The 26,366-nt window shown below is 42.9% G+C and overlaps 1 protein-coding gene across 12 annotated transcripts in view; it reads left to right on the top strand.

Moving 5' to 3' along the window:
• The first annotated feature begins 3,848 nt into the window (after nucleotides 1-3,848).
• Nucleotides 3,849-26,366, top strand: part of HECTD1 (HECT domain E3 ubiquitin protein ligase 1) — a 111,627-nt gene continuing 89,109 nt past the window's right edge. For 8 of the 12 annotated variants that reach the window (XM_063651507.1, XM_054448300.2, XM_063651506.1 and 5 more), the window contains exons 1-2: nucleotides 3,849-4,710; nucleotides 5,758-5,918. In XM_063651507.1, the coding sequence (XP_063507577.1) occupies nucleotides 5,779-5,918 (140 nt within the window). In that variant the 5' untranslated portion in view covers nucleotides 3,849-4,710; nucleotides 5,758-5,778. The remainder of the gene's footprint in view (nucleotides 4,711-5,757; nucleotides 5,919-26,366) is intronic. The other 4 variants (XM_063651503.1, XM_063651502.1, XM_063651501.1 and 1 more) reach the window with 1 other exon arrangement.

The following is a 26,366-nucleotide window of genomic DNA, read 5'->3' as shown; positions in this document are numbered from 1 at the left end:
GGAGGCTGAGGTGGGTGGATTACCTGAGGTCGGGAGTTTGAGACCAGCTGACCAACATGGAGAAACCCCGTCTCTACTAAAAACGCAAAAATATTAGCCAGGCACGGTGGTGCATGCCTGTAATCCCAGCTACTCGGGAGGCTGAGGCGGAAGAATCGCTTGAACCCGGGAGGCGGAGGTTGCGGTGAGCCAAGATCGCACCATTGCACTCCAGCCTGGGCAACAAGAGTGAAACTCGGTCACAGAAAAAAAAAAAAAAAAAAAGGAAAGAAAAGAAATTTAATTCATAGTACATACCAGTTGATGAAATGAGTTTAGATTTGTATGATGAATATCTTCCTTTTTATTAATAGTCCTGAGTTGATCCCAGCGACTGTGTACATATCGGAGTTCCTTTGTCAAAGTGGAGCCTCAGCCAAAAGGCAGCCTGTTGCTTCATTCTGCCAAGAGGGACCCTCTTCGTACCTCTGTGCCTGTCCATATGCTTTTCCTAATTATCTGGCCAGCTGTGACTCAATATCTGAGATTTAATTCACACTTCATTCCTGAAGCTTTCCAAGATGCCATCTCCTACCTCCTTAATGTTCCCAGCATGTACCTGACAATATCACCTAATAAGCGCTATGACAGAGGAGACTCAGAGGAGTGTGTTTACATCTACCTTTATTGAGGAAGAGGTCTGTGACTACTGAGCCTTACACTGCGCCTGGCACAGAGCAGTTCTCGATGGTCTATGATTCTTGGATTTTGGAAGCAATGGGAAATACCAACATGTAAACAGTTCCTGGTTTCTTGGGATAAGTACTCAAGTCTGGTCAGTTGCCTTTATCTGGATATTTTGTTGTCTTCACGACTTCATTTCTTTCCTTTAATGCTCTTGTTCTGGGATCTCATGCTTGAATTCTTTTTTTCTGTTTGAGTTTAAAATAATAACATGCACCGGGCATGTGGCTCATTCCTATAATCCCAGCACTTCTGGCGGCCAAGGCTGGAGCATTGCTTGAGCCCAGGAGTTGGAGACCAGCCTGGGCAACATAGTTAGATCCTGTCTCTACAAAAAAATAAAAATAGCTAGGTGTAGTGGCATGGGCCTGTAGTCCCAGCTACTCCGGAGGCTGAGGCAGGAGAATGGTCTTGAGCCCACGAGTTGGAAGCTGCCGTCATTAAGGATCACACTGCTGCACTCCAGCCTGAGCCACAGAGCAAGACCCTGCCTCTAAATAAAAATCAAAATAAATACGATAATAACATCTTTAAAAAGTGCAATAAGTGTCACAGCATTCTTTTGATAATGTTTCTTTAAAGCACACTAGTCATTAATCTTGCGGGCAGGAAGTGGGTGGTACATGTAGAGATAGTGCAGGATAAAAAAAAATATATCTTAAAAACTTGGTAAAGATGGCCAGGCACAGTGGCTCATGCCTATAATCCCAGCACTTTGGGAGGCCAAGGCGGGCGGATCACGAGGTCAGGAGATCGAGACCATCCTGGCTAACACGGTGAAACCCCATCTCTACTAAAAAATACAAAAAATTAGCCAGGCGTGGTGGCGGGTGCCTGTACCTGTAGTCCCAGCTACTCGGGAGGCTGAGGCAGGAGAATGGTGTGAACCCAGGAGGCAGAGCTTGCAGTGAGCCAAGATTATGCCACTGCACTCCAGCCTGGGCAACAGAATGAGACTCTGTCTAAAAAAAAAAAAAAAAAAAACTTGGTAAAGGTATAACCCCTTTTTCTAACTCTTCTATTTTTTGTTAATAGCATCACCATTTTCCTAGCTTCCAAGTCCTCTTTCCAGGTAAGGGTTTTTTTTTGTTGTTTTTTGTTTTGGCAGGGTCTTGCTCTATTGCCCAGGCTGTAGTGCAGCGGCATGATCATGGCTCACTGCAGCTTCGACCTCGAGGGCTCAGGTGATCCTCCTGCCTTTGACTCCTGAGTAGCTGGGACTACAGGTGTGCACCACCACACCCAGCTAATTTAAAAAATTATTTGTAGAGGCAGGGTCTCCCTATGTTGCCTAGGCTGGTCTCCTACTCCTGGGCTCAAGTGATCCCCCTGCCTCTGCCTCCCAAAGTGGTGGGATTACGGGTGTGAGCCATGGCGCCTGAACGGAAGTTTTTAAGTTAATCATTTAAATTCTGATATATCTTCTTTCAAAAATTATTTTTAGATTTCTTCCCCATTCATATTGCCAATAACTAGACTTTTCTTTCCTCCATTATTGCAGCATTTCAACAACCTCCAGCTAATCTCGTCTAGATAGATCCTTTTAGTCGTTCTAGACACTTTCTATAATTAGTCTTCTTAAGACTAGTTTTTCCAGTGTTGTAGTCCAGAACTTGCTACTTAGCTTAGCCTAATTTCTCCATTCCTCATTCAAGGCCTTCCCCACTTTAGCTCCAAATTTCTCTCTCTGTTGCTTACCGTTGGTTCTTTGCTGAGGGCACAGGTGACCTTTCCTATGTCCAGGAACATATCAGGCTTTATGTTCTTCCCTTTCCTTTCAGTGTCCACATTGTACCCATTCTTCAAGGTCCAGACGGAATGCCACTTCCTTCTTGAAGTTTCCTGGCAGCTCCAATTCACACTCATGACATCTAAATAATTATCCTCATGTGTTGTACTTGTGACAAAATAGTTGAATCCTCTTTTTCCTCTTGTTTGGTTAACAGGATACCTAAACGGACCATCACCTGAGACAACGGGACATGCGCGAATAGCTATCTGAAGTTTTGGAAATTTGTCATTTCCAAAATACTGGTTATTTTTCTAAATAACTAGTAAAAAAGAAAGAAAAAAAGAACCAGTATTTTGGAAATGACAAATTTGCTTAGTCGCCCAGACTGGAGTGAGGTGGCATTATCAAAGCTCACTGCAGCCTCAATTTCTTGAGCTCGAGGGATCATCCCATCTCAACCGCTCCAGTAGCTGGGACCACAGGTGTGCGTCACCACATCTGGGTAATTATTTTTTAAATTTTAATTTTTTTGCAGAGACCAGGTCTATGTTGCTCAGGCTGGTCTCGAACTCCCGGCCTCAGAAGAGTAAAATCATAAAGTGCTGGTATTACAGGAAAAGCAGCGGCCCCAAATGCTGTTCTTTACTTATACCTAGCAGCTCCTCTGGTTGCTTGAGGGACCATGTCTGAAACACTATCATGTCGTATTAATTTTTATTTTTGTTTAAAAGCTAAAAGTGAGAGTACAGTAGGACGTCTCCGAGCTCCAACTACGTCCTATAAGCATGCATCCTTTATTCTGCGTGTGAAATAAAGTTTGAAAAGAATAACTACAGACATACTTGTGACCACAAGCCACAAGAAACATAGTCAAAAGTGCACTCTCAGTGCTGCTGCCGACCGGGCACGGCGCTGGGCCTGCATCTGCGCTTTCCTGGAGCCTCAGTGTCTCATCTGTACAACGTTGATAATCGTCGGCAGCACCTCTTTCCCAGGGTTGCTCTGAAGGGTTTTCTTTGGGGTGAACCGCCGGGCGGTCGGCCTCCCAGGAGCGGGGGGAGACGCCTTCCTTACGCGACGCATTTCCGTGCGCGAGGAGGGAAGATCGTGGCGGAGTGCGGGTGGCCTGGGCAGAAGGCTCAGCCGGGACAGGTTGGACCGCAGCTTTGCTGTGCTGTGCCGCGCGACGCCCTCCCGCAGGAGCGCGCAAAGTGTTAGCCACGGCGCCAAGCAAGCTGGACATGCGTGCACAAGCGCGCTCGGACTGACAGGGAAGCGAGAAGGGGACCAGGGCGCACCATAGAAAAGCCGCGGCAGAAACGTACGACCCAGCCCGAGGCGGCAGGGGCGAGAGCGCCAGGGCAAGGGCGGCGACGCGGCGTCCCCGGTTGGCGCCCCTGCGCGGCGGTCGGCCGTCTCCGCAGCGCCCCAGGTGGCCGCCGGCGGGGTCGCCGCCGGGGGAGTGGATTTGCTCCGCCTCCGCCGGGCTCGGCTGCCCTCGGCAGCTTCCCCGCCTGGCTCTCGCTCGACCCTCCTCCCCTCCCCCTCCCGGTTCGCGATGGACTGGGCCTCCCCGCCGCGCCGCCGCCGCCCGCAGCACCGCGCGGGCCTCTGAGCTGCAGGGCCTGAGGAGCCCTGGGGAGCTTGCTGGGGACTGGACGTCCGCTGGCTGCTGCCGCACGAGAGAACCTCTCGCTTCCCTGTCACCAGGTCCCCGCGGAGGAAGGGGAGGGACGAGGCGCGGCTTTTCCTGTGCCGCCTGCCCGGTTCGACCTGCGCGGCCTGCGGCTTCTTGGGAACTCTAGGGCCGCGGCCGGGCCTGGCTCTGCCCGCGGCCTGCTGGGAGCTGGATCGGAGCGGTTTGGAACGACAAGCCCGAGTAAGAGCCTGCGGGAAGGGGAGGCGGGAGCGCCTCGGACCGTCGGAAGGGCCCTGCGTGGGGGCCAGGATCCCGGACGACCGGCGACTGGCGGAAAGCGAGACCCCGGCGCCGAGTGAGGTCGGCCAGGCTGCTGCCGACTTCCCCGCTGGCCCCTTTGTTCCCCTCCCGGGGCCCTGCCGGCGGCGGGGCCCGGCTTGCCCGCGCCAGAGCCCCAGGCCGGCTCCTTTTGCCCTTGAGAAGGGTTCGCTGCCAGGCCTTCGAGTTCCGGGCGCAGCTCCCGGGAGAGCCGGCGCCCTGCCTGGCCCGGCGGCCTCCTCTCGGGCACGAAGCCTTGCTGCTGCTTCTCCAGAACTTCCCCTCCTCCTAGACACAGGTAGTTAACTTAGTGGGGTTTGGTGCTGGGGAACCAGAGCGCGGGGGCCAGCGCCTCTCAGCGCCCGGCTCGGCCGGGCCCTGGGTGTGGGGTCAACCCCGCTGGTCGCCGCCGTTGGGTGCCCACCGCGCACCGCCGCCGGCTTCCCACACCTGCGGCTGCGTTACGTGGGACCCAAAGCTGACCTCCAGTCGGGGCGCTTACAGGGCGCTTTTGTAATGACTTGCCTGTTGGGGCTGCTTCTCGGTTTTGTTTTTGTTTTTTTAACCAACTGCCCTATCTTGTGAAGATGGGGAAAGAGGGCCGTAGGTTGGCCTACATTCGCATCCGTAACCTGCTAGTCCATTGCATTTACTTTTAGCCTTTCCTTTTTTTTTTTTTTTTAACTTTTAAGAATAGTTGCCAAGACTGCCAAAATTCCTAACCAACTCTTTATTCATAGATAAATCTTGTATATAATTGTCGTTTGTATTTGGACATCTTTAAAATAGAAGTAAATTGAGAAGTCAGCAGAATTTGTGAAATTGGAGGTAATTTTGAAGGAGAAACAATTTGGAGGGGGATTGGATCAAGGTGTTTAGAGTTTCCTCAAAATACTGAATCTAACCCTTATCTGAAGATCAGTTTTGGGTGGAGAAGGAGGGGGATGAAGTTTGGTGGAAAATACAGAACCTTTAGTTAGGTGTTCTTTGCCTTTTGGCATAGACTTTAGTGATAGCAGTAGTGGGACCTGAAGCTTGACTGACTGTCTTTGACACAGACAGCTCTGGTTTCTAGTTAAGCAGCAACCTAATCAGCTTATATACTCTTGTGCAAAACTGGTTTTCATTTGGTATGCTATCTGTACGTTAAACCTGGGGGATAAGGAAAGTTGAAAAACTGCATTAAGCACTCTTACGTCCAAACGTACTTAGGAGTCTTTTTTAATTGCTAGGAGGACACTATGAAAATTTGGTTCTAGCAGATGTAAAGGAAAAAAAATTTAAGCCCAAGCTGTTCAGTCCTGGAATTTAAAGGACTTTTTTCCCTTTACTTTTCAAATTTAAGCAAAGAGGCTTTTAAAAAACCATGGCAGATGTGGACCCAGATACACTGCTGGAATGGCTACAGATGGGACAGGGTGATGAAAGGGACATGCAACTAATAGCCCTTGAACAGCTATGCATGCTGCTTTTGATGTCTGACAACGTGGATCGTTGTTTTGAAACGTAAGTACATTCCTTCATCATGTTCCTTTGGGTTACTGTAGTGACATCTGTTTTCAACCATTTGCTGACTTCAGTTTGTGTGGAAATTTCTCTAGTGAATTTTAATACGTATCTTTAAAACTATTCCTGAAGAGTTTTGTGTTTACACTTTTCCAAGAAATAAAAATTGGTAGGTGAAGAAACTCTAGGACTGCTAATTACGATGACACAAATACATATTTGTTGAATGAATGGGAATTAGTAGGAATACTAATTTTAACCCATAGCTTTGGTTGATTCATTTTCAAAATGTCATGAACTGGGGAAAATACAAATATTTATTTTCTTAAAGGTATCTATTTCTGTACCATGAAATTGATTTATGGAATAAGAGATGATAATAAACATATGTTTTGAACTGCCCATGTCTTCATTGATGTTGTCATATGACAATACTTTTGTTAAAGCAGATTATTGGTTTGTAAATTTCAGTTTGGGAAGGTATAAATTGGATCTTAACCATGTAGCAGAAGAGTAGAAAATTTGGAGTAGTAGAAACATTTTGAAGTTTGGGGAGTTTAAACAGTTTTATTGGGAGGTTATAACTTAGTATTTATGCAAAAATATAAAAGATAATTCTTACTAGATAGGCCTTACAGCCATTTTTTCCCTCTTATGTAAGTCATAACTTGTCCAGTCAGAATAACAATTCTTCTGAGTGTTGAACATGTGTTTCGTTTTTACTGTTTATTTTACATTTGTATTTACAGTTTTGAATTCCAATAATAAGTAATTGAAAACTCTGATGTTTCTTTATTCATTTTAATGCTATTTTAAGGTAATTAGTAGAAAATGTTTGAGATGTTGACCTAAAAAATTTGGTATAATTATCCTAATGTGTTTTAGGTGGGAATAAAGTCTATATTACTTAGTTGGCAAAATTTTTAAAGTACCTTCATTTTTGATTATTGAATAACTTTCAGTTGTAACTCTTGTTAAAACAGTACTAAGATAAAAATCCTTATTAATAAAATTTCCAAATTACAATTAGTTAGTGGTCCATTTATTTCCATTAGTTTTTTGTCATTGGCAGAGTTTTGAGTATGTAAGAATAACTTAGCCCTTAGTTGACACTTGTTTTAGCAGGATTTATAGTAAAGTGGATTTTTTAAAATTTATTTTTATTTTTTTCCTCATCCTGACTCTCAAGATAAAAATTGTGTTCATAGATTTCATTAGAGGTAACCTGAAAGTTACTTTTGGTATTTTAAAAATCATACTTGTCAGTCAAGTCAACTGTCATTTCTTAGCTTCTGTTTAGTACTAATATGTAGTAGAAATATTTGTTATGACATTTAAAAAAGTGTTGCCCGATCATTAAAAAGTCAGGAAACAACAGGTGCTGGAGAGGATGTGGAGAAATAGGAACACTTTTACACTGTTGGTGGGACTGACTGTAAACTAGTTCAACCATTGTGGAAGACAGTGTGGCGATTCCTCAAGGATCTAGAACTAGAAATACCGTTTGACCCAGCAATCCCATTACTGGGTATATACCCAAAGGATTATAATAATCATGCTGCTATAAAGACACATGCACACTTATGTTTATTGTGGCACTATTCACAATAGCAAAGACTTGGAACCAACCCAAATGTCCATCAGTGATAGACTGGATTAAGCAAACATGGCACATATACACCATGGAATACTATGCAGCCATAAAAAATGATGAGTTCATGTCTTTTGTAGGGACATGGATGAAACTGGAAACCATCATTCTCAGCAAGCTATCGCAAGGACAAAACACCAAATGCATGTTCTCACTCATAGGTGGGAATTGAACAATGAGAACACTTGAACACAGGAAGGGGAACATCACACACCGGGGGCTGTTGTGGGGTGGGAGGAGAGGGGAGGGATAGCATTAGGAGATATACCTAATGTAAATGACAAGTTAATGGGTGCAGCACACCAATATGGCACATGTATACATATGTAACAAACCTGCACGTTGAGCACATGTACCCTAAAACTTAAAGTATAATAAAAAAAAAAAGTGTTGCCATATTAAAACAATTTAAATGAAATTTTTAAAACATAAAATTTATCTCCATGTAAAATCCTTCCGTCCTAACATAACAGCTGTTATTTTTTCCATTTTCCTTTCTAGGCTTTATTCATATATAGTATGATGTAATTTTTTTTTTTTTTTTAAGAGACTGGGGCCTCACTATGTTGCCCAGGCTGGCCTCGAGCTCCTGGGTTCAAGTGATTCTCCTGCCTTGGCCTCTTCGGTAGCTGGGACTACAGGCTATGCCACCACACCTGGCTTTATAATGTAATTTTAAGGAAATGAACCTAAAGTTAAGTCGGATGCGATTTACTATACGAAGGTACAAGAGTTATTTCAAGTTGAAGGGGTTAGCCATGTTTGGTGTAGTGTACCAGTAACCTCCAAAAACTAGACATTTGGTTTAATTTTGTGACTGTTTTGTTTTTAAACATGTTTGCTTTTCATTCTATAGCCAGATTTTCTTGTTGTCACAAGGGAAAATTGTCCTGGTTCCTTCTTGAAACTAGTGAGGGAGGCATAGTGAGATGGAAAGAATGGGCTGTGGCATCAGAGACTTGGGTTCAGATCCTTGGTCTGCTGTGTTCATTAGCCTCTGAGAGCCTTACTTTCTTCCCCTGTAAAATGGCAGTAGTCTTTTTTTCTTTTCTGTTTTTTCATACGAAGTCTCACTCTGTTGCCCAGGCTGGAGTGCAGTGGTGCGATCTTGGCTCACTGCAACCTCTGCCTCCCAGGTTCAAGTGATTCTCCTGCTTCAGCCTCCCGAGTAGCTGGGACGACAGGTGCGTGCCACTACACCTGGCTAATTTTTGTATTTTTAGTAGAGATGGGGTTTCACCATGTTGACCAGGATGGTCTCCATCTCTTGATCTCGTGATCCACCTGCCTCAGCCTCCCAAAGTGCTGGGATTACAGGTGTGAGCCACCATGCCCGGCCAGTAGTCTTTTTTCCAATGGGCCTTCTTCTGAGGATTAAAGGAGAGAATGTATGTTAAGTGTTTTGAGTAAAGTAGGCTACCCACTGATACCATCATTAATAAATATCTAATTTTGAATTTTATTTTAGCACTTTATTCCATGAATAAAGTGATTGATTTGGGAAGGTCTTTTAAAATTCTTTTAAACAATCAACTCACAGCAGGCAAAAAAAGCAAGATGATGTGCATATTTTGAATATTGGTAAAAATCTTTCATACTACCTTGATTTCATAAAGTAGTAGCAAATAGGACTTAGTTCTGTCTAAAACCAAAACATGCTTGTATGTCCTGATAATATGTTTGCCTAATTAGCTTGTCTTAATAGTTACACATCTGTTTAGTCAGGAAAGGCAGGTGGTGTGGTAGAAACAACGGCCTCTGCAATGGGATAGACTTGGGTTCAGATACCTGCCTTTTCCACTGAATAGTTGTGTGATAGCCTTTGAAGTCTGTTTCCTCATCCTTGCAGGATTTTTCTGAAAATAAATGGGATAATAGTCAAGGATTTCTTTTTCCTTTAACTTAGTATTGTACATGGCTCTCCACTTTTTTTTTTTTTGAGACAGAGTCTCGCTCTGTCACCCAGGCTGGAGTGCAGTGGCTATTTTAGCCATGCCCGGCTAATTTTTGTATTTTTAGTAGAAACGAGGTTTCACTGTGTTGGCCAGGATGGTCTCAATCTCCTGACCTCGTGATCCACCCGTCTCAGCCTCCCAAAGTGCCGGAATTACAGGCATGAGCCACCGCGCCTGGCTGGCTCTCCACTGTTTGTACCCATTTTGACAGTGTCTTTCTGAAGTTGAAAGAATATAACTTTTTCTGTGATGTATCAGTGCTTCTTATTAATGCCTGAACTTATTAAGGTAATGCTCCAGAAAGTAAAACACCTTCAAGATAGGTTTTTGCTTTTACCTGATGTATCGTTGAGTTCTAAAATGTAATAATGTAATATGGCCGGGTGCGGTGGCTCACGCCTGTAATCCCAGCACTTTGGGAGGCTGAGGTGGGCAGATCACTTGAAGTCAGGAGTTCAAGACCAGCCTGGCAAACATGGCGAAACCCCATCTCTACTAAAAATACAAAATTTAGCTGAGCATTGTGGCATGTGCCTGTAATCCCAGCTACTTGGGAGGCTGAGGCAGGAGAATCTCTTGAACCTGGAAGCCGGAGGTGGCAGTGAACCAAGATTGTGCCATTGCACTCCAGCCTCGGTGAGAGAGTGAGACCCTGCCTCCAAAGAAGAAAAAAAAAAAAAGTAAGTCATATGAGTTATTAGCTAATGAGTATTTTGTATTCACATCAAAATAGGTGATCATTGTATGTATTAATGTTATAAATACGTATCATGGGCATTTCTGGATTTGCTACTAAATCTGAATATAATTTGAAAGTTATGTCCTCTGGAAATTGAGCATCTCAGAAGATGCTTTTAGGTGCTAGAAGGCTTTATTTAAAAAATAATGATGTCACTTAATTTTGAGGGCACAAAAGGATATACAGTAAAAAGTCCGTTGTCTTCCTTTTCCTGTCTCCTAGTTACTTGGTTCCTCTTCCCAGAGGAAACCACTGTTAATCATTTTCTAGTGTATCCTTCAAGAGATATCCAAGGAACATTGTTTTGAGTCTGGATTCCAAAGCTGTTGAACATAGTGGTAAAAAAATCTTTTTTGATATGTTTACACTAAAAGGTAAAAAAATACCTGTACAGGAACAAGTTTTTTAACTTTAAATTGTCTACTTTATGTCAGGTCTTGGAAAGATACGGTGATGACCAAAGCAAATATAGCACCTTATGGTGCCTAATAGTCTAATAGGGAAGACAGATAATTGTGGGGAAAAAAATGTGGTTACAAACTGTGTTAAATGTCATGAAGGAAAAGCTCAGGGTACTGTGACAGCATGAAGCAGGGACAAGACCTGGAGAGGTGGGGATGGGCAGAGTGGTCTTTGGGGAAGTGGTTTTCTTTTTTTTTTTTTTTCAAGACAAGAGTCTTGCTCTGTCGCCCATGCTGGAGTGTAATAGCGTGATCTGAGCTCACTGCAACCTCCACCTCCCAGGCTCAAGTGATTCTCCTGCCTCAGCCTCCCCAGTAACTGGAATTACAGGCACACGCCACCATGCTTGGCTACTTTTTGTATTTTTAAGTAGAGATCGGGTTTCACTATGTTGGCCAGGGGGGTCTCGAATTCCTGACCTCAAGTGATCCGCCCGCCTTGGCTTCCCAAAGTGCTGGGATTACAGGCGTGATCTTTTTTTTTTTTTTTTAAATTAGATGGAGACAAGGTCTCACTAGGTTCCCCAGGCTGATCTAGAACTCCTGAGCTTAAGTGATCCTCCCACCTTGGCCTTCCAAAGTGCTAGGATTACAGGCGTGAGCCACTGTGCCTGGCCAAGAAAGGGGAAGTGGTTTCTCCTAGAGCTAGGAAGGATGAGTAAGGAGAGATAGGAAGTGGGGACAAAACAAACAAATGCTTGTAGACTTGATAGGAGGCTATGATCCAGAGAGATAGAGGGTTTTGTGATAAAAGTAGAAAGTTGAATAGATTTGAGAGAGATTTGGAAGGCAAGATAGTCAGGACTTGTCGAATGATTAAATATGAGAGAGTGAGAAAGAAGTGTCGTGGATGACTCAGGTTACAATGGATGATAATGCCACTCACTGAGAGAGAACACTGGAAAGAGGACCATGTTTGAGAGATTGAGATCATGAGTTTGGGTTTGGATATGTTGAGTATGAGGTACTTTTGAGACATCTCAGTGGAGATATTAAGTAAGCAGTTGTGTAAATGGAAATTGGAGGTTAGCCTGGATTAGAGAAAAATTTTAGAGTCAAGCGCCTGTGGAGGTTAATTGTGGCCATGGGATGTGATTGAGATCTGGGGCAGTGATGCTTAAACTCTATGGTCTCAGGACTTCCTTAAGCTCTTAAAAATTATTGTGGATCCTGAAGAACTTTTGTTTATGTTAGTATGCTTACTGCTATTTGCCATATTCAGAATGAAACTGGGAAGTTGTTTTCTTTTTTGAGATGGAGTCTTGCTCTGTCACCCAGGCCGGAGTGCAGTGGCACAATCTTGGCTCACTGCAACCTCTGCCTCCTGGGTTCAAGTGACTCTCCAGCATCAGCCTCCCTAGTAGCTGGGATTACAGGTGCGCACCACCGTGTCCAGCTAATTTTTGTAGTTTTAGTAGAGACGGGGTTTCACCATGTTGGCCAGGCTGATCTCGAACTCCCGACCTCAGGTCAGAAACCAGGAGGCGGAGCTTGCAGTGAGCCGAGATCGCGCCACTGCACTCCAGCCTGGGCGACAGAGTGAGACTCTGTCTCAAAAAAACAAAAAATTATAATAATAAACCCCTTAAATGTTAAAATTTTTTTGTGAAAAATAACTTTTTTAGAAGAAAACATTTTGGGAGAAGCATTAATTTACATTTTTGCAAATCTCGTTAAAGTCTGCCTTAATGGAAGATAGCTGGATTCTCATATCTGCTTCTGCATTCAGTTTGTTGCATTATGTTATTTTGATTGAAATATATGAAAAAATCATCCACAGATGTATTTGGGAAAGGGAAGAATATTATATTTTTTAATGTAATCATGGATATGCTTCTTTGATAACATGTCAAAATTCAACAAGTGATAGTTTCTTAAGGATTAGTTATAACGTGGATTCTGTTTTTTTTTTTTTTTTCTTCGAGGCAGAGTCTCGCTCCCAGGTTGGAGTGTAGTGGTGCGATCTTGGCTCACTGCAACCTCCATCTCCTAGATTCAAGCAGTTCTCCCGCCTTAGCCTCCTGAGTAGCTGGGACTACAGGCGCAGACAACCACACTGGAATAATTTTTTTATTTTTAGTATTTTATGTTGGTCAGGCTGGCCTTGAACTCCTTACCTCAAGTGATGCACCTGCCTTGGCCTCCCAAAGTACTGGATTACAGGCATGAGCCACTGCACCCTACCAGGATTAGTTACAATGTGGATTCTGATATCAGTGAACTTATACTCACTCTGTTACATTAAAATCTGATGATCTGTCTTATACTTTGAGTGACTGTTTTACCCATATTTACTTTTGCAAAAATCATGCATTGGTCATGTGGAAAATATCAGTCCACTGAGTTACACAGGTTTTCCAAATGTGGACATATCTCATTTCACAGTGCCAAAAAGTCTTATTTGTCAATATGACTACCACTCTCATCAGACAAGTTTTTAAATATTCAGAAGCTGTCAAGCTCATGGTGTCAAATACAAGTTTTCCAAAAATGTCATTTTTGCTTGTAGAGTGTTATGATTGGCAACAAATACAGTTGATTGTTTTCCTTGAAATGAAAGGCATACGTGATTAAATTTTGAAAAAATGTTTGCCAGATATCCAAGTCTGAACGATCAGTTTGTCTGATAGTCCTTCAAGTAAAAATGGTGTTGCAAGAAAAAAGTGACTAGTTCAGTTCTCAAGTATGTACTTTGCCGTTATTCTTCAGTATGCAGTGCTTTATAATTAATTCCCATTTCCTTTAAGTAGAATATTGAAAAGATGTATCTCCAGGGGTTGAGATTTAGTAAATTTAATAATTTTGTTGCTTCATCTAGTTTATTCTTTAGTGAAACTGGCTTTTTTCTTAATACCAGTGCTTGGCAGTGAAGAATACAGTTAACTAGTAGTACAGGTTAGTGCTACTGCGTTGATTCATGTTAAAGCACCTGCAGTTTTATCCACCATTGCTTTTGCATCATTAGTGCACATGTCAACACCGGAAAGAAAGTGATTCAAGAAGAGAAAGGGCAATTGTTTTGAATACTAGTGAGGGGTCAAGTAGGGGTTAGATGAAAAGATGTCCTTTAGATTTAGCAACATTCTATAAAAGGTCATTGATCTTAATGAGAGCTGAGTGGAGTGGTGGTGAGGGGCAGATCTGAATGGGTTGAGGAGTGAGTGGAACATGAAATGGAGGACATGTGGAAACTTTTTTGAAGAATTGAATTGGAAAAGTAGTGTGGAGTTTTTTCTTTTAAAGGTCAAAGAGGTAAGAAAGAGAGTGAATAATCCCTAGGGTAAGGATTCTGAAAAACTGGGAGAGAATTGGCTTTTGTATAGAAGCAGTGCTTCTTAAATTTTAATGTGCATAATGAGAATCACCTGGGGATCATGTTAAAATGCATATTCTGATTCAGTTGGTCTTATATGAAGCTTGATATTCTGCATTTCTAATATGGTCCTAGATTATGCAGAAGCTGTTGGTCAGAAAATGCCACCTTGAGTAGCAAAACCCTGATCCACTGGTAGAGAGATTGGTTTTAGGCAGAAGTTGTATACTACCGTTGTAACAGAGAAGATAGAGACGTTAGATGCACATGTTTCGGGTTTGATGGTAAAAAGTTGAAGGGCTGGGGCTGGGCGTGGTGGCTCGTGCCTATCTGCAATCCCAGCACTTTGGGAGGCCGAGGCGGGTGGATCAGTTGAGGTCAGGAGTTCGAGACCAGCCACAGTGCCTGGCCCTGAGTTATAGGCTTAAAAATTGGTTTGCCTGTACTACTCCCTTTTACAGAATCTGTTGGGTTCTTTACCTACCGGATCAAATTTAAATGTCTTCAAAGACCCCTCCTGCATATTCTCACATGTATATACTACTTCCACTTTACTATACTTTCAGTGCTCCACTGGACTACGAGCTCATCTTTGTTTTCCCATTGCTAAGCATAGTGCCTGGCACACAAATAGCTAATATCCAGATAGTGAAGGAGTGAATTGAAGAGATTGCTTATGTTGGACCTGTTTTCCACCTAATGCCTAAAATGCCCATGGAAGGTATTTGTGGAGTTGAGAAACTGCATGTTAGTATGCAGGAGGAAGAGTATTGTATTCTTTTTTTAAGCAGAAATAGTAGTGGTATCAATAAGTACTTTCCTTACTTTCTACCATTAATGTACCTGCCTTTTCTTTCTTTCTTTTTTTTTTTTGAGATGGAGTCTTGCTCTGTCATGTAGGCTGGAGTGCAGTGGCGCAATCTCGGCTCTCTGTAACTTCTGTCTCCCGGGTTCAAGCAATGCTTCTGCCTCAGCCTTCTGAGTAGCTGGGACTACAGGCGCACACCACCATGCCCAGCTAATTTTTGTATTTTTTAGTAGAGACAGGGTTTCACCATATAGGCCAGGCTGGTCTTGAACTCCTGACCTCGTGATCTGCCCGCCTCGGCCTCCCAAAGTGCTGGGATTACAGGTGTGAGCCACTGCGCCTGACCTGTACCTGCCTTTTCTATATTGACCTGTTTTCTTCTACCCAATGGCAGAGTAATAGGGAAATGAATTACTTTTGTTGATCAGCCCTGACCCTTTTCTGGAGAAGGAATGTTCATTGATATATCAAATATGTATAATCCTCAAGAGTTAAATAAATGAGCCGAACACGGTGGCTCATGCTTGTAATCCTGATACTTTGGGAGGCTGAGTCAGGTGGATGACTTAAACTCAGGAGTACAAGTCCAACCTGGCCAACATGGCAAAACCCCATCCCTACTAAAAATACAAAAATTAGCAGGGTGTGGTGGCACATTCCTGTAATCCCAGCTTCTCAGGAGGCTGAGGCACGAGAATCGCTTGAACCCGGGAGGTAGAGGTTGCAGTGAGCCCAGATTCCCAGATTGCACTACCGCACTCCAGCCTGGGAGACAGAGTGAGACTCCATCTCAAAAAAAAAAAAAAAAGTTAAATGAATTCCTGTAAACAGACAGCAACTGTGTATGTGCTTCTTTTCAGTGGACAGCAGAGAGAAGTGCTGGAATGAGAAACACTGTCTGTGAGGGTTTCTAACCTGGGACTCCAGGGGGTCCATAGATGATTAAATTCAGGGAGCTTTTGTGACGGTTACCAAAGTTTCTGTCAGCTAAAAAAATGTAGAGGCCAGGCGCCACCGGTGGCTCATGCCTGTAATCCCAGCACTATGGGAGGCCGGGGCAGGTAAATCACCTGAGATCGGGAGTTCGAGACCAGTCTGGCCAATATGGTGAAACCCCATCTCTACTAAAAATACAAAAATTAGCAGAGGTCTGGTGGCATGTGCCTGTAATCTCAGCTACTTGGAGTCTGAGGCAGGAGAATTGCTTGACCCTGGGAGGCGGAGGTTGCAGTGAGCCGAAATTGCACCACTGGCGCTGCAGCCTGGGCAACAGAGTGAGACCCTGTCTCAAAAAAAAAAAAAAAATTAAAAACCACTGTTAATAGTTTTAACAGGAAAAATACAAGGAAAATTTATCAGAGATAGATTTTTATCATTTTTATGTATGGGTATGACATTGTGTTTTATAACGCTTTGTAAAGTGTACTTTGCATAGTTCTTGACTGTATTAGATTGAATTCTTCAGAGTCAGTGAAGTCTTTCTTACTCATCTTTGTATCCTACCCCCAACACTTAGCATAGCACTTGGCATAGAAAGGCATTCAATAGATGTGTTGAATGAATTGCAGTCAAATTTGTATGTGTATTTTAATTGGAGAAAAGCAAGCTTACATCTTATAATTGGACTTTACCCCCTTTTTCTTTGCAAGGGAAAACCATAATTTTCAGCTACTATACCAGGAGTTATTTTTAGTTCAGCAATACCAAGAAAGTCAAGGCTGGGAGCAGAGGCAAAAATGGAATATGAAATGGATCAAAAGATGTTGTGTTATTTATTGTCTTTAAGAAACCAGATGTGTTCAGGTTTTTCAGTTAAAATATTTCATTTTTTAAAAATGAAGTGCCTGATTTACAGACTATTTTATAAAATATCTCTACTACAGATAATGCCCTTTATTTTTTTAAAAAAACAGTTAAATTCTTTCATGTTGTTGCCAATCTTCTGAAATCTTGGCCCAAGTCCAAGTGATATAGCCTGAAAAAAGCATATGGTAGTTATTATAGTACAGAAAATATTACAGTTCCCAGGGAAATTCTTTCTCTTTGGAACCTCATGTAACCTTTTTTTATTGCTTCCATCAGGGAAAGATTCTGATGTCTTTACAGATAGCATTTTGGAAACCAGTACCTAATTTGGAGTCATCTGAAGATTCTTCTTAATCTCACTTGTGTGGTTGACTACTCTTGACAGGAGTTCTGTATCGACTGATTGATCCTAAAGTTTCCTAAATAGGCTTCCTAATCTATTGGTATTATATTAATAATATAGTACTCACGTTAAGATAATAAAAAAAGAATTTCTACCTATAATGTAAGAGGTAAATACTTGGCAAGCTTAAAATTTTGAGTAACTGTAATTATATATTAAATTTTGTGCCATAGAAGTATCATTTTAGCATTATTCAGGGAGGGCTGTGATTATTCTATGAATGATAGTTAACTTTTTCTTAAATTTGTTTAAATTACATACAGGGAAGTTAGCTTTTTATTATTGTACGTTGCTATGAGTCATGTAACCACCACTATAATTGAAATGCAGAACATTTCCATGACTTTGAAACATCATCTGGTGCTGTCCCTTGGAACTCAAACCCTTTCCCCATCCCAGTGCCTGGCACTTGGTGGCCTGTTTTCTGTTGATATAGTTTTGACTTTTCTAGAATGTCATGTAAATGGAATCATATATACAATACGTAGTTTTTTGAGTCTGATTTCTTTCACTTAGCATATCGCATTTGAGATTCATCTATGTTGCTATTGTGTCAATAGTTCATTCTCTTTAATTGCTAACTAATATTCCTTTTCATGGATATTTTGGTGATTATGACCTAAACTGCTATAAACAGTAGTGTATAGATTTTGTGTGTATGTGAGAACATAAGCTTTTAAAAAATATTTATTTATTTATTTGTTTTTTGAGACAGAGTTTCGCTCTTGTTGCCCAGGCTGGAGTGCAGTGGCGTGATCTTGGCTCACTGCAACCTCCGCCTCCTGGGTTCAACTGATTCTTCTGCCTCAGCCTCCCAAGTTGCTGGGATTACAGGTGCCCGCCACCATGCCCGGCTAATTTTTGTATTTTTAGTAGGAATGGGATTTTACCATGTTGGCCAGGCTGGTCTCAAAATCCTGACCTCAGGTGATCTGCCTGCCTCAGGCTCCCAAAGTGCTGGGATTACAGGCATGAGCCACCACGTCTGGCCATAAGTTTTTATTTCTTCTGAAATTCTTGGAGATAAATTCAACAAGATGTAGAAATTGAAAAACTTATTTCAAAATTTATATGGAAATGCAAAGGACTTATGCTTGCCAAAACAACTTTTATGAAGAACAAAATTGGGAACTAACACTAGTCTATATTTCAATATTTATTATACAGCTACAGTAATCAAGACAATGTGGTATTGATATAAACATAGACAAATAGAACTGTGGAACAGAATATAGAGTTCAGAAATAGACTTCCACATATACGGAAAACTTACTTTGACAAAGGTACAAAGGCAGTTCAGTAGAAAAAGGATAGTTTTTTTTGTGATGCTGAAACAATTGGATATCCATATGCAATAAGTTTAACTTTGATACATATCTCACACTATATATATTTTTAAAAACCCAAATGAATCATAGACCTAGTTGTAAAACCTAAAACTATAAAACTTCTAGAAGAAAACATAGGAGAAATTCATTGTGACCTTGCGTTATGCAAATATTTCTTTAGGTAAGCACCAAAAGCATAATTCATAAGAGAATAAATTTTTATGTTCGAAGGTTTTTACTACTAGTTTAGTTTATGTGATAGATATAGGATTATCCAGGTTATCTAATGCTGCTTGCGTGAGTTCTGGTAGAGTGTCTTATTTTATTTTTTTTTGAGGTGGAGTCTTGCTCTGCTGCCAGGCTGGAGTGCAATGGCACGATCTTGGCTCACTGCAACCTCCGCCTCCTGGGTTCAAGTGATTCTCCTGCCTCAGTCTCCTGAGTAGCTGGGATTACAGGCGCGTGCCACCACATCCAGCTAATTTTTTGCATTTTTAGTAGAAACGGGGTGTCACCATGTTAGCCAGGCTGGTCTTGAACTCCTGACCTCAGGTGATCTGCCTGCCTTGGCCTCCCAAAGTGCTGAGATTACAGACATGAACCACCATGCCCGGCCAGTAGAATGTCTTGTAAGGAATTTGTCTGTTTAATCTGAATTTAAATTTGTGGGCATAGAGTTGTTTGTGATATTCCCTTTTATCCTTTTGATATCTGTAGGGTCTTTAGTGATAAACCCCCTTTTCATCCTGAAACTGGTTATTTTTATCTTTTTTATTTTGGTTAATCTGGCTAGAGATTTAGCCATTGTCCAGGAACCTTTTCCAAGAACCAGCTTTTGGCTTCATTCATTTTCCCTGTTTTTCTGTTTAAAGTTTTATTCATTTCTGTTCTTTATTATTGCCTTCTGCTTTGGTTTTGGGTTTAATTTGCTCTTTTTTTCCTGTTTTCTTTTTTTTTTTTTTTTTTTTTTTGAGACAGAGTCTCGCTCTGTCACCCAGGCTGGAGTGCAGTGACACGGATGTTGGCTCACTGCAAGCTCCACGTCCTGAGTTCAAGCGATTCTCCTCCTAACTCAGCGGATTACAGGCGCTCAAGACCACACCCAGCTAATTTTTGTATTTTTAGTAGAGATGGGATTTCACCAAATTGTCCAGGCTGATCTCAAACTCCTGACCTCAGGTGATCTACCTGCCTCAGCATCCCAAAGTGCTGGGATTACAGGCGTGAGCCACCATGCCTGGCCTTTTTCTCTGTTTTTCTTTCTTTCTTTTTTTTTTTTTGAGATGGAGTTTCGCTTTTGTTGCCCAGGCTGGAGTGCAATGGTGTGATCTCGGCTCACTGCAACCTCTGCCTCCCGGGTTCAATCGATTCTCCTACCTCAGCTTCCTGAGTAGCTGGGATTACAGGCATGCACTACCACATCTGGCTAATTTGTTTGTTTGTTTGTATTTTTAGTAGAGACGGGGTTTCTCCATGTTGGTCAGGCTGGTTGGTCTCTAACTCCCAACCTCAGGTGATCCGCCTGCCTCGACCTCCCAAAGTGCTGGGATTACATGCGTGAGCCACCACGCCCGCCCTTCTCTGTTTTCTTAAGTGGAAGCTGGGGTTTGATTTTTGAAAGCTGGGGTTTGAGGCCTGAAGCATTTAATGCCATAAATTTCTCTTTATATACTACTTTAGTTGTATCCTACAAAGTTTGATGTTATATATTTATTTCAATCAGTTAGTAATTTTTTTTTTTTTTTTTTGAGACAGGGTCTGGTCCATACGGAGAAACTCCGTCTCCAGCCCAGGCTGGAGTGCAGTAGTGTCATCTTGGCTCACTGCAGCCTCGACCTCCCAGGCTCAAGCCATTTTTCCCTACCTCAGCCTCCTGACTAGCTGAGATTACAGGCATGTGCCACCATACCCGGCTTATTTTTGTATTTATTGTAGAGACAGGGTTTTGCTATGTTGCCCAGGCTGGTCTGGAACTCCTGAGCTAAAGCCATCTGCCTGCCTCGGCCTCCCAAAGTGCTAGGATTACAGGCGTGAGCCACTGCACCCAGCCGGTCACAACATACTAACTAAGGAAATAAGCAAATTATGTGATAGTATTTATAGTATGGTTCTACTTGTGAATAATGAAAACATATCCAATGTTTAAGTATATGGAAAAATGAGGCCAGGCGCAGTGACTCAGGTCTGTAACCCCAGTGCTTTGGGAGGCTGAGGCAGGAGGATTGTTTGAGCCCAGGAGTTTGGAGCTCCTGAAACATCCAGGTAGCAGGGAGTTATGATTGCATAGCTATACTGCAGCCTAAGTGACAGAGCGAGACACTGTCTTTTTAAAAAACAAAACCAAAAAAGGTGGGGTGCAGTGGGGCATGCCTGTAATCTCAGCACTTTGGGAGGCTGAAGTGGGAGGATCATTTGAGGCCAAGAGTTGGAGACCAGTCTGGGCAACAGAGAGATAACTTATCTCTTAAAAAAATCAATATATAAAAAATAGGGCCTGGTGCGGCAACTCCCCACACTTGGGAGGCCAAGGTGGGAGGATTGCTTGAGCCCAGGAGTTTGAGACCAGCCTGGGCAACATAGCGAGACCCCCATCTCTACAAAAAATAAAAAAAAATTAGCCAAGCTTATGGTGTTTAAGGCTGCAGTGAGCTGTAATTGTGCCATCCTACTCCAGTCTGGCCTACAGAGCAAGACTGACTCTCTTAGAATTCAAAACAAAACAAAAAAAGGACTAACACTCATCAATCTTTAGATACAGTATTACCTCTTTGGTTGAAATTATGGGGACTTTCACTTTGTACGTTACATGTTTCTATGGTATTTTCATTTTATTGCTTTGTACTCAGAAAAAAGCTAAGACACAATCTGGACTCAGTGAGTTCATCCTGATCTTTTGCCCTTTGGCTCTGATTTCCAGCCGCACAATACTTGCAGATCGTTTATATCACTTACTTACTGCTGTGTGACAAATCACCCCAAAGTTAGTAGTATTAAACAAGAATTATGCTAACAGATCATTTGGATTTTGAAAACTGGAAAGGGTAGAGTGGAGATGGCTTGTCTCTGTTCTGCGGTATCTGGGACCTCAGCTAGGAAATCTCAAAGATGGGAAGTGACTTGACACTTAGGCACTAGAATCACCAGATGATTTGTTCTGTTGCATGTGGTCGAGCCTGGCTTCTAGCTGGGACCTTGCCTAGATTTTTTAGTTGGAACACCTACATGTGGACTCTCAATGTGGCTGCTTAGGCTTCCTCACAGGATGGTGACTGGGTTCTAAGAGCATGAGTCCCAAAAGAATGCAGCAGAAGCTGTATCATCTTTTATTCATTGAGTTAGCATTTGAAGTCACACAGTGGTCACTTTCACTATAATCATAAGCCTGCTCGGATTCAAGAGGAAAGAACACAGGCCCTCTCATAGGGAAGACCATCAAAGTCACGTTGTAAAAAAGAATATGTGGGGTGGGAGGTAGATAATGTTGTGGACATCATTGGAAAATACTAGCTGCCTCATCATGTAATTCCTCAAGCATCTTTTCTAAGACAGGGTCTCACTCTCATCCAGGCTGGAATGCAGCTCACTGCAGCCTCTACCTCCTGGGCTCGAGTGATCCTCCTACCTCAGCCCTCTACCCCCCATCCAGTAGCTGGGACTATAGGCGTGCACCACCATGCCCAGCTAATTATTTAAAGTTTTTGTAGAGATGGGATCTCGCTATGTTGCCCAGGCTGGTCTTGAACTCCTGGGCTCAAGCAATCCCACCTTGGCCTCCTAAAGTGCTGGGATTAATGGTGTGAGCCACTGTGCCTGGCTGATGCATTTGGATTTTATCTTCAGGGTACTGAAGGATATGAAATTAACAGATTTGTGTTTTAAAAAAATATCTTTGGTAATAGGTAATAGAATGGTGAATGGACTGGATAGTTAGTGAGAGATTCTGGTTAGGAAGCTGTGGTAGTAATACAAAAAAAGAAGTGAGGAGGGTTGGAATTCTAAGGACAGATACTAAACCGAGTTAGGAGGTAGAACCAACAAGATTAAGTCTTAGATTTTGTATTTTAGAAACGAGTTCTGGAAAACTTTTATGAATTTTACTTGAGTGACTAGGCATATGGTAGGTTAGAGGATATGAGTAATATGGCTTTTGGTAGAGAAGCTTCTTTTAGTTTTGGGCAAGTTATGTTTGAAGGCTCCTGAAACATATCCAGGTGGCACTAGATGAGTAGGGGAGGCAGTTGTGTCTGCAGTTCTGTTATTTAGGAGAGCAGTTTGGGCTAGAGGCTAGAGTTGACATTTTGCTTTACTATGAGAAATGAGAGATGGAAGTGGATTCAGTTGTTTGTGTTGTGGGAAAGTTGGGGGCAGGTGGGTAGAGTGAGGTGGGTGACCCTGTGGGAATTGGGCCAGGATGAAGTTGTGTGTGGAGGGATGGGGGGTATATTTGTGAGGGATTGGGCATGTGTGGTGGAGTTCATTAGGGAGCTGAAGGAGTTCTTTTCATTTGGCTTCTCATTCTAGATGCAAAAAAAAGTTACTCAGCATGTGAAACACTAGTGTCACTTCTGTGCAGGAAACTTTGCTGCGTGCTGTATGAAATAAAGCTCTAGTCCTGAGGAGCTTTTAGGAGAGAGTTACAATGGATAAGAGGAAATAAAATATAAATTGTAAAGTTAAGAGAAAAAACAGGCCTGTTTGGGGTAGTTAGGGAAGGTAGTCTAAAAGTCTAGGAGGTGACATTTAGGCTGGGATAGGAAGAATAACAAGGCCGGGCGCGGTTTCTCACGCCTGTAATCCCAGTACCTTGGGAGGCCGTGGCGGGTGTATCACAAGGTCAGGAGATCGAGACCAGCCTGGCCAATATGGTGAAACCTCGTCTCTACTAAAAATACAAAAATTAGCCAGGTGTGGTGGCAGGCGCCTATAATCCCAGCTACTTGGGAGGCTGAGGCAAGAGAATTGTTTGAACGCAGGAGGCAGAGGTTGAAGTGAGCTGAGATCGTGTCACTGCACCCCAGCCTGGGCGACAGAGCAAGACTCTGTCTCAAAAAAAAAAAAAAGGAAGAATAACAAAGAGCTAGCTTTGGAAAGAGTTAGGGGAAAAGGATTTTAGACAGATGGAACAGCACACACATTAGCTTTTATCTGTCTGTCTGTCTGTCTGTCTGCCTATCTACCTATCTATCTATCTATCTATCTATCTATCTACAGCTGTCTCTATATTTTGAAACCCATGTGTTCAGGCCAGGTGTGGTGACTCACACCTGTAATACCGTCTCTTTGGGAGGCCAAGGTGGGCAGATCACCTGAGGTCTGGAGTTTGAGACCAGCCTGGACAACGTGGTGAAACCCTGTCTCTACTAAAAAATACAAAAATAAAATTAGCCAGCCCCAGTGGCTTGCGCCTGTAGTCCCATCTCCTTGGGAGGCCAAGGCAGGAGAATTGCTTGAACCCAGGAGGCAGTGAGCTGAGTTTGTGCCCCTGCACTCTGGTGATAGAGTGAGACTCCGTTTCAAAAATCAACAACAACAAAGAAAAAAAAACTTGTATGAGTTCATACAAGTATCTCTAGTTCTAATCTAACACCACAGGGCTCATGCTAGTTTTCTCTTTCTATATTTTCAGTTCTCTTTTCCTTCAGTGAGAAACATGGCTCCCATTATCCTTAATATATTTATTTGATCAATTCTTCTGTATGTATCAATTGCCCATCACTGGGACATTCCATTGCACAAATGTCCTGTTCACTTTGCTCATGCTGTAATATCTTATACCAGAATGATCTCCTCTTCTTTCCAGATATGCTGCTCCTCAGTGCTAGTGCTGGGCATAACTCTTATGTAGATGTATGAGGGGTTATTTCAGTAGTCCAAACCAGACTTTGAAGTTGGCTTAGATTAGAGGTTTTTTATTTTAATTTAATTTAATTTTATTTTTGAGAAAGTCTCACTCTGTCGTCCAGGCTGAAATGCAGTGGCGCCATCTCAGCTCACTGCCCCTTCTGCCTCCAGGGTTCAAGCAATTCTCCTGCCTCAGCCTCCCAGGGAGCTGGGACTACAGGCACAAGCCACTGCCCCTTGCTAATTTGATTTTTTGTGTTTTTTAGTAGAGACGAGGTTTTGCCACATTGGCCAGGCTGGTCTCGAACTCTGTAAGCCAGGTGATCTGCCCACCTTGGCCTCCCAAAGTGCTGGGATTACAGGCATGAGCCACCACGCTGGGCCTGTTTTTTGGGTTCTTTTTTTTTTTTTGGAGACAGAGTCTCTCTCGCTCTTTCACCTAGGCTGGAGTGCAGTGGTGCGATCTCGGCTCACTGCAGCCTCCACCTCCCAGGTTCAAGTGGTTCTCCTGCCTCAGCCTCCCGAGTAGCTGGGATTACAGGCATGTGCCACCACGTCCGGCTGATTTTTGTATTTTTAATAGAGATGGGGTTTCGCATGTTGGCCGGGCTAGTCTCGAATTTGCCTCAAGTGATCCGCCCACCTCGGCCTCCCAAAGTGCTAGGATTACAGACATGAGCCACTGTGCCTGGCCCATAGGATATATTTTGGAGGGCTTAATTGGTGGGATTTTTTTTTTTTTTTTTGAGACGGAGTTTTGCTCTTGTTGCCCAGGCTGGAGTGCAGTGGCGTGATGTCAGCTCACTGCAACCTCCGCCTCCTGGGTTCAGGCAGTTCTCATGCCTCAGCCTCCCCAGTAGCTGGGATAACGGACACGTGCCACCATGCCTGGCTAATTTTTGTATTTTTAGTAGAGATGGGGTTTCACCATGTTGGTCAGGCCGGTCACATACTCCTGACCTCAGGTGATCCACCCGGCTCGGCCTCCCAAAGTGCTGGGATTACAAGTGTGAGCCACCACACCTGGCCTAATTGGTGGGATTTAACTGATGGGTTGGGTATGAAATGGGGGGAAATCAAGAATGATTCTCAGCTTTTTGGCTTTCTGGATGGTTGACATTTACTATGATGGAGATTTGGGAATAGAGGCACACATCAGGAGTTTTGTTTTGAATATACTCATTTTAAGATGCCTGTGATATTTCTAAATGGAGATAGTGATATTGAGTCAGTCTAGGGTGGAGAAAATACTTGGGGAGTTTTTGTGATACCTGGATGAGATTTATATTTGTGGTGTATGAACTAAGAGAATGGATGAAATCCATTAAAAAGGTAATTAAAGAGACAGGAAAGATGACGAGGGAATCTAGGAAGGAAGCTAGAGTGGAAAACCAGGGGAGTCATAAATCGAGAGAAAATTGAAGAAAATACTCATTCTAGACCGTGAAAGAAATGTAGCAGAGTTATTAGGTATTGTTCTCATTTAAGGTTGGTGATCGTAAATTTATAGCGAGGTCAGATTTCCTGATAATGTGAATATTTTTTCTTTGTCAATCCCTGTTGACATAGATTTAGACCTAGGGAATGTGGGGGGTCGTTCATTTAGCCAGAAATGGGGCAAGGGATTTGAGAGTTTTGCTCATAGAAGGTAGTCGAGTGCTTGTCCAATAACCACAAAGGTCAAGTTGAATTATCTTTTTTTTTTTTTTTTTTTTAAACAGGGTCTCACTTTGTTGCCCAGGCTGGAGTACAGTGTACGATTATGGCTCACTGTAGCCTGGACCTCCCTGGGCTCATGTGATCTTCCCATCTCAGCCTCCTGAGTAACTGGGACCTCAGGCACGTGTCCCCACACCTGCTAAATTTTGTGTTTTTTATAGAGACCAGGTTTTACCATGTTGGCCAGGATGGTCTCGAACTCCTGGGCTCAAGTGACCTGCCCACCTCAGCCTCCGAAAGTGCAGGGATTACAGGCATCAGCCACCATGCCTGGCCTCAAGTTGAATTATCTATCAACACAGGGTTTCTCTGAAAATGATGCTATGAAATTCCCTAACAGTGGAAGCATCAGGTTTTTTGTTTCTGTTTTTTGTTTTGAGACAGAGTCTCTCTTTGTCTGTTGCCTAGGCTAGAGTGCAGTGGT

This window comes from Pongo pygmaeus, chromosome 15 (genome assembly GCF_028885625.2).
Source record: "Pongo pygmaeus isolate AG05252 chromosome 15, NHGRI_mPonPyg2-v2.0_pri, whole genome shotgun sequence".
Lineage (NCBI taxonomy): Eukaryota > Metazoa > Chordata > Mammalia > Primates > Hominidae > Pongo > Pongo pygmaeus.
Note: the sequence above shows the minus strand (reverse complement) of the source record. Positions and strands in the feature narration are given on the sequence as shown.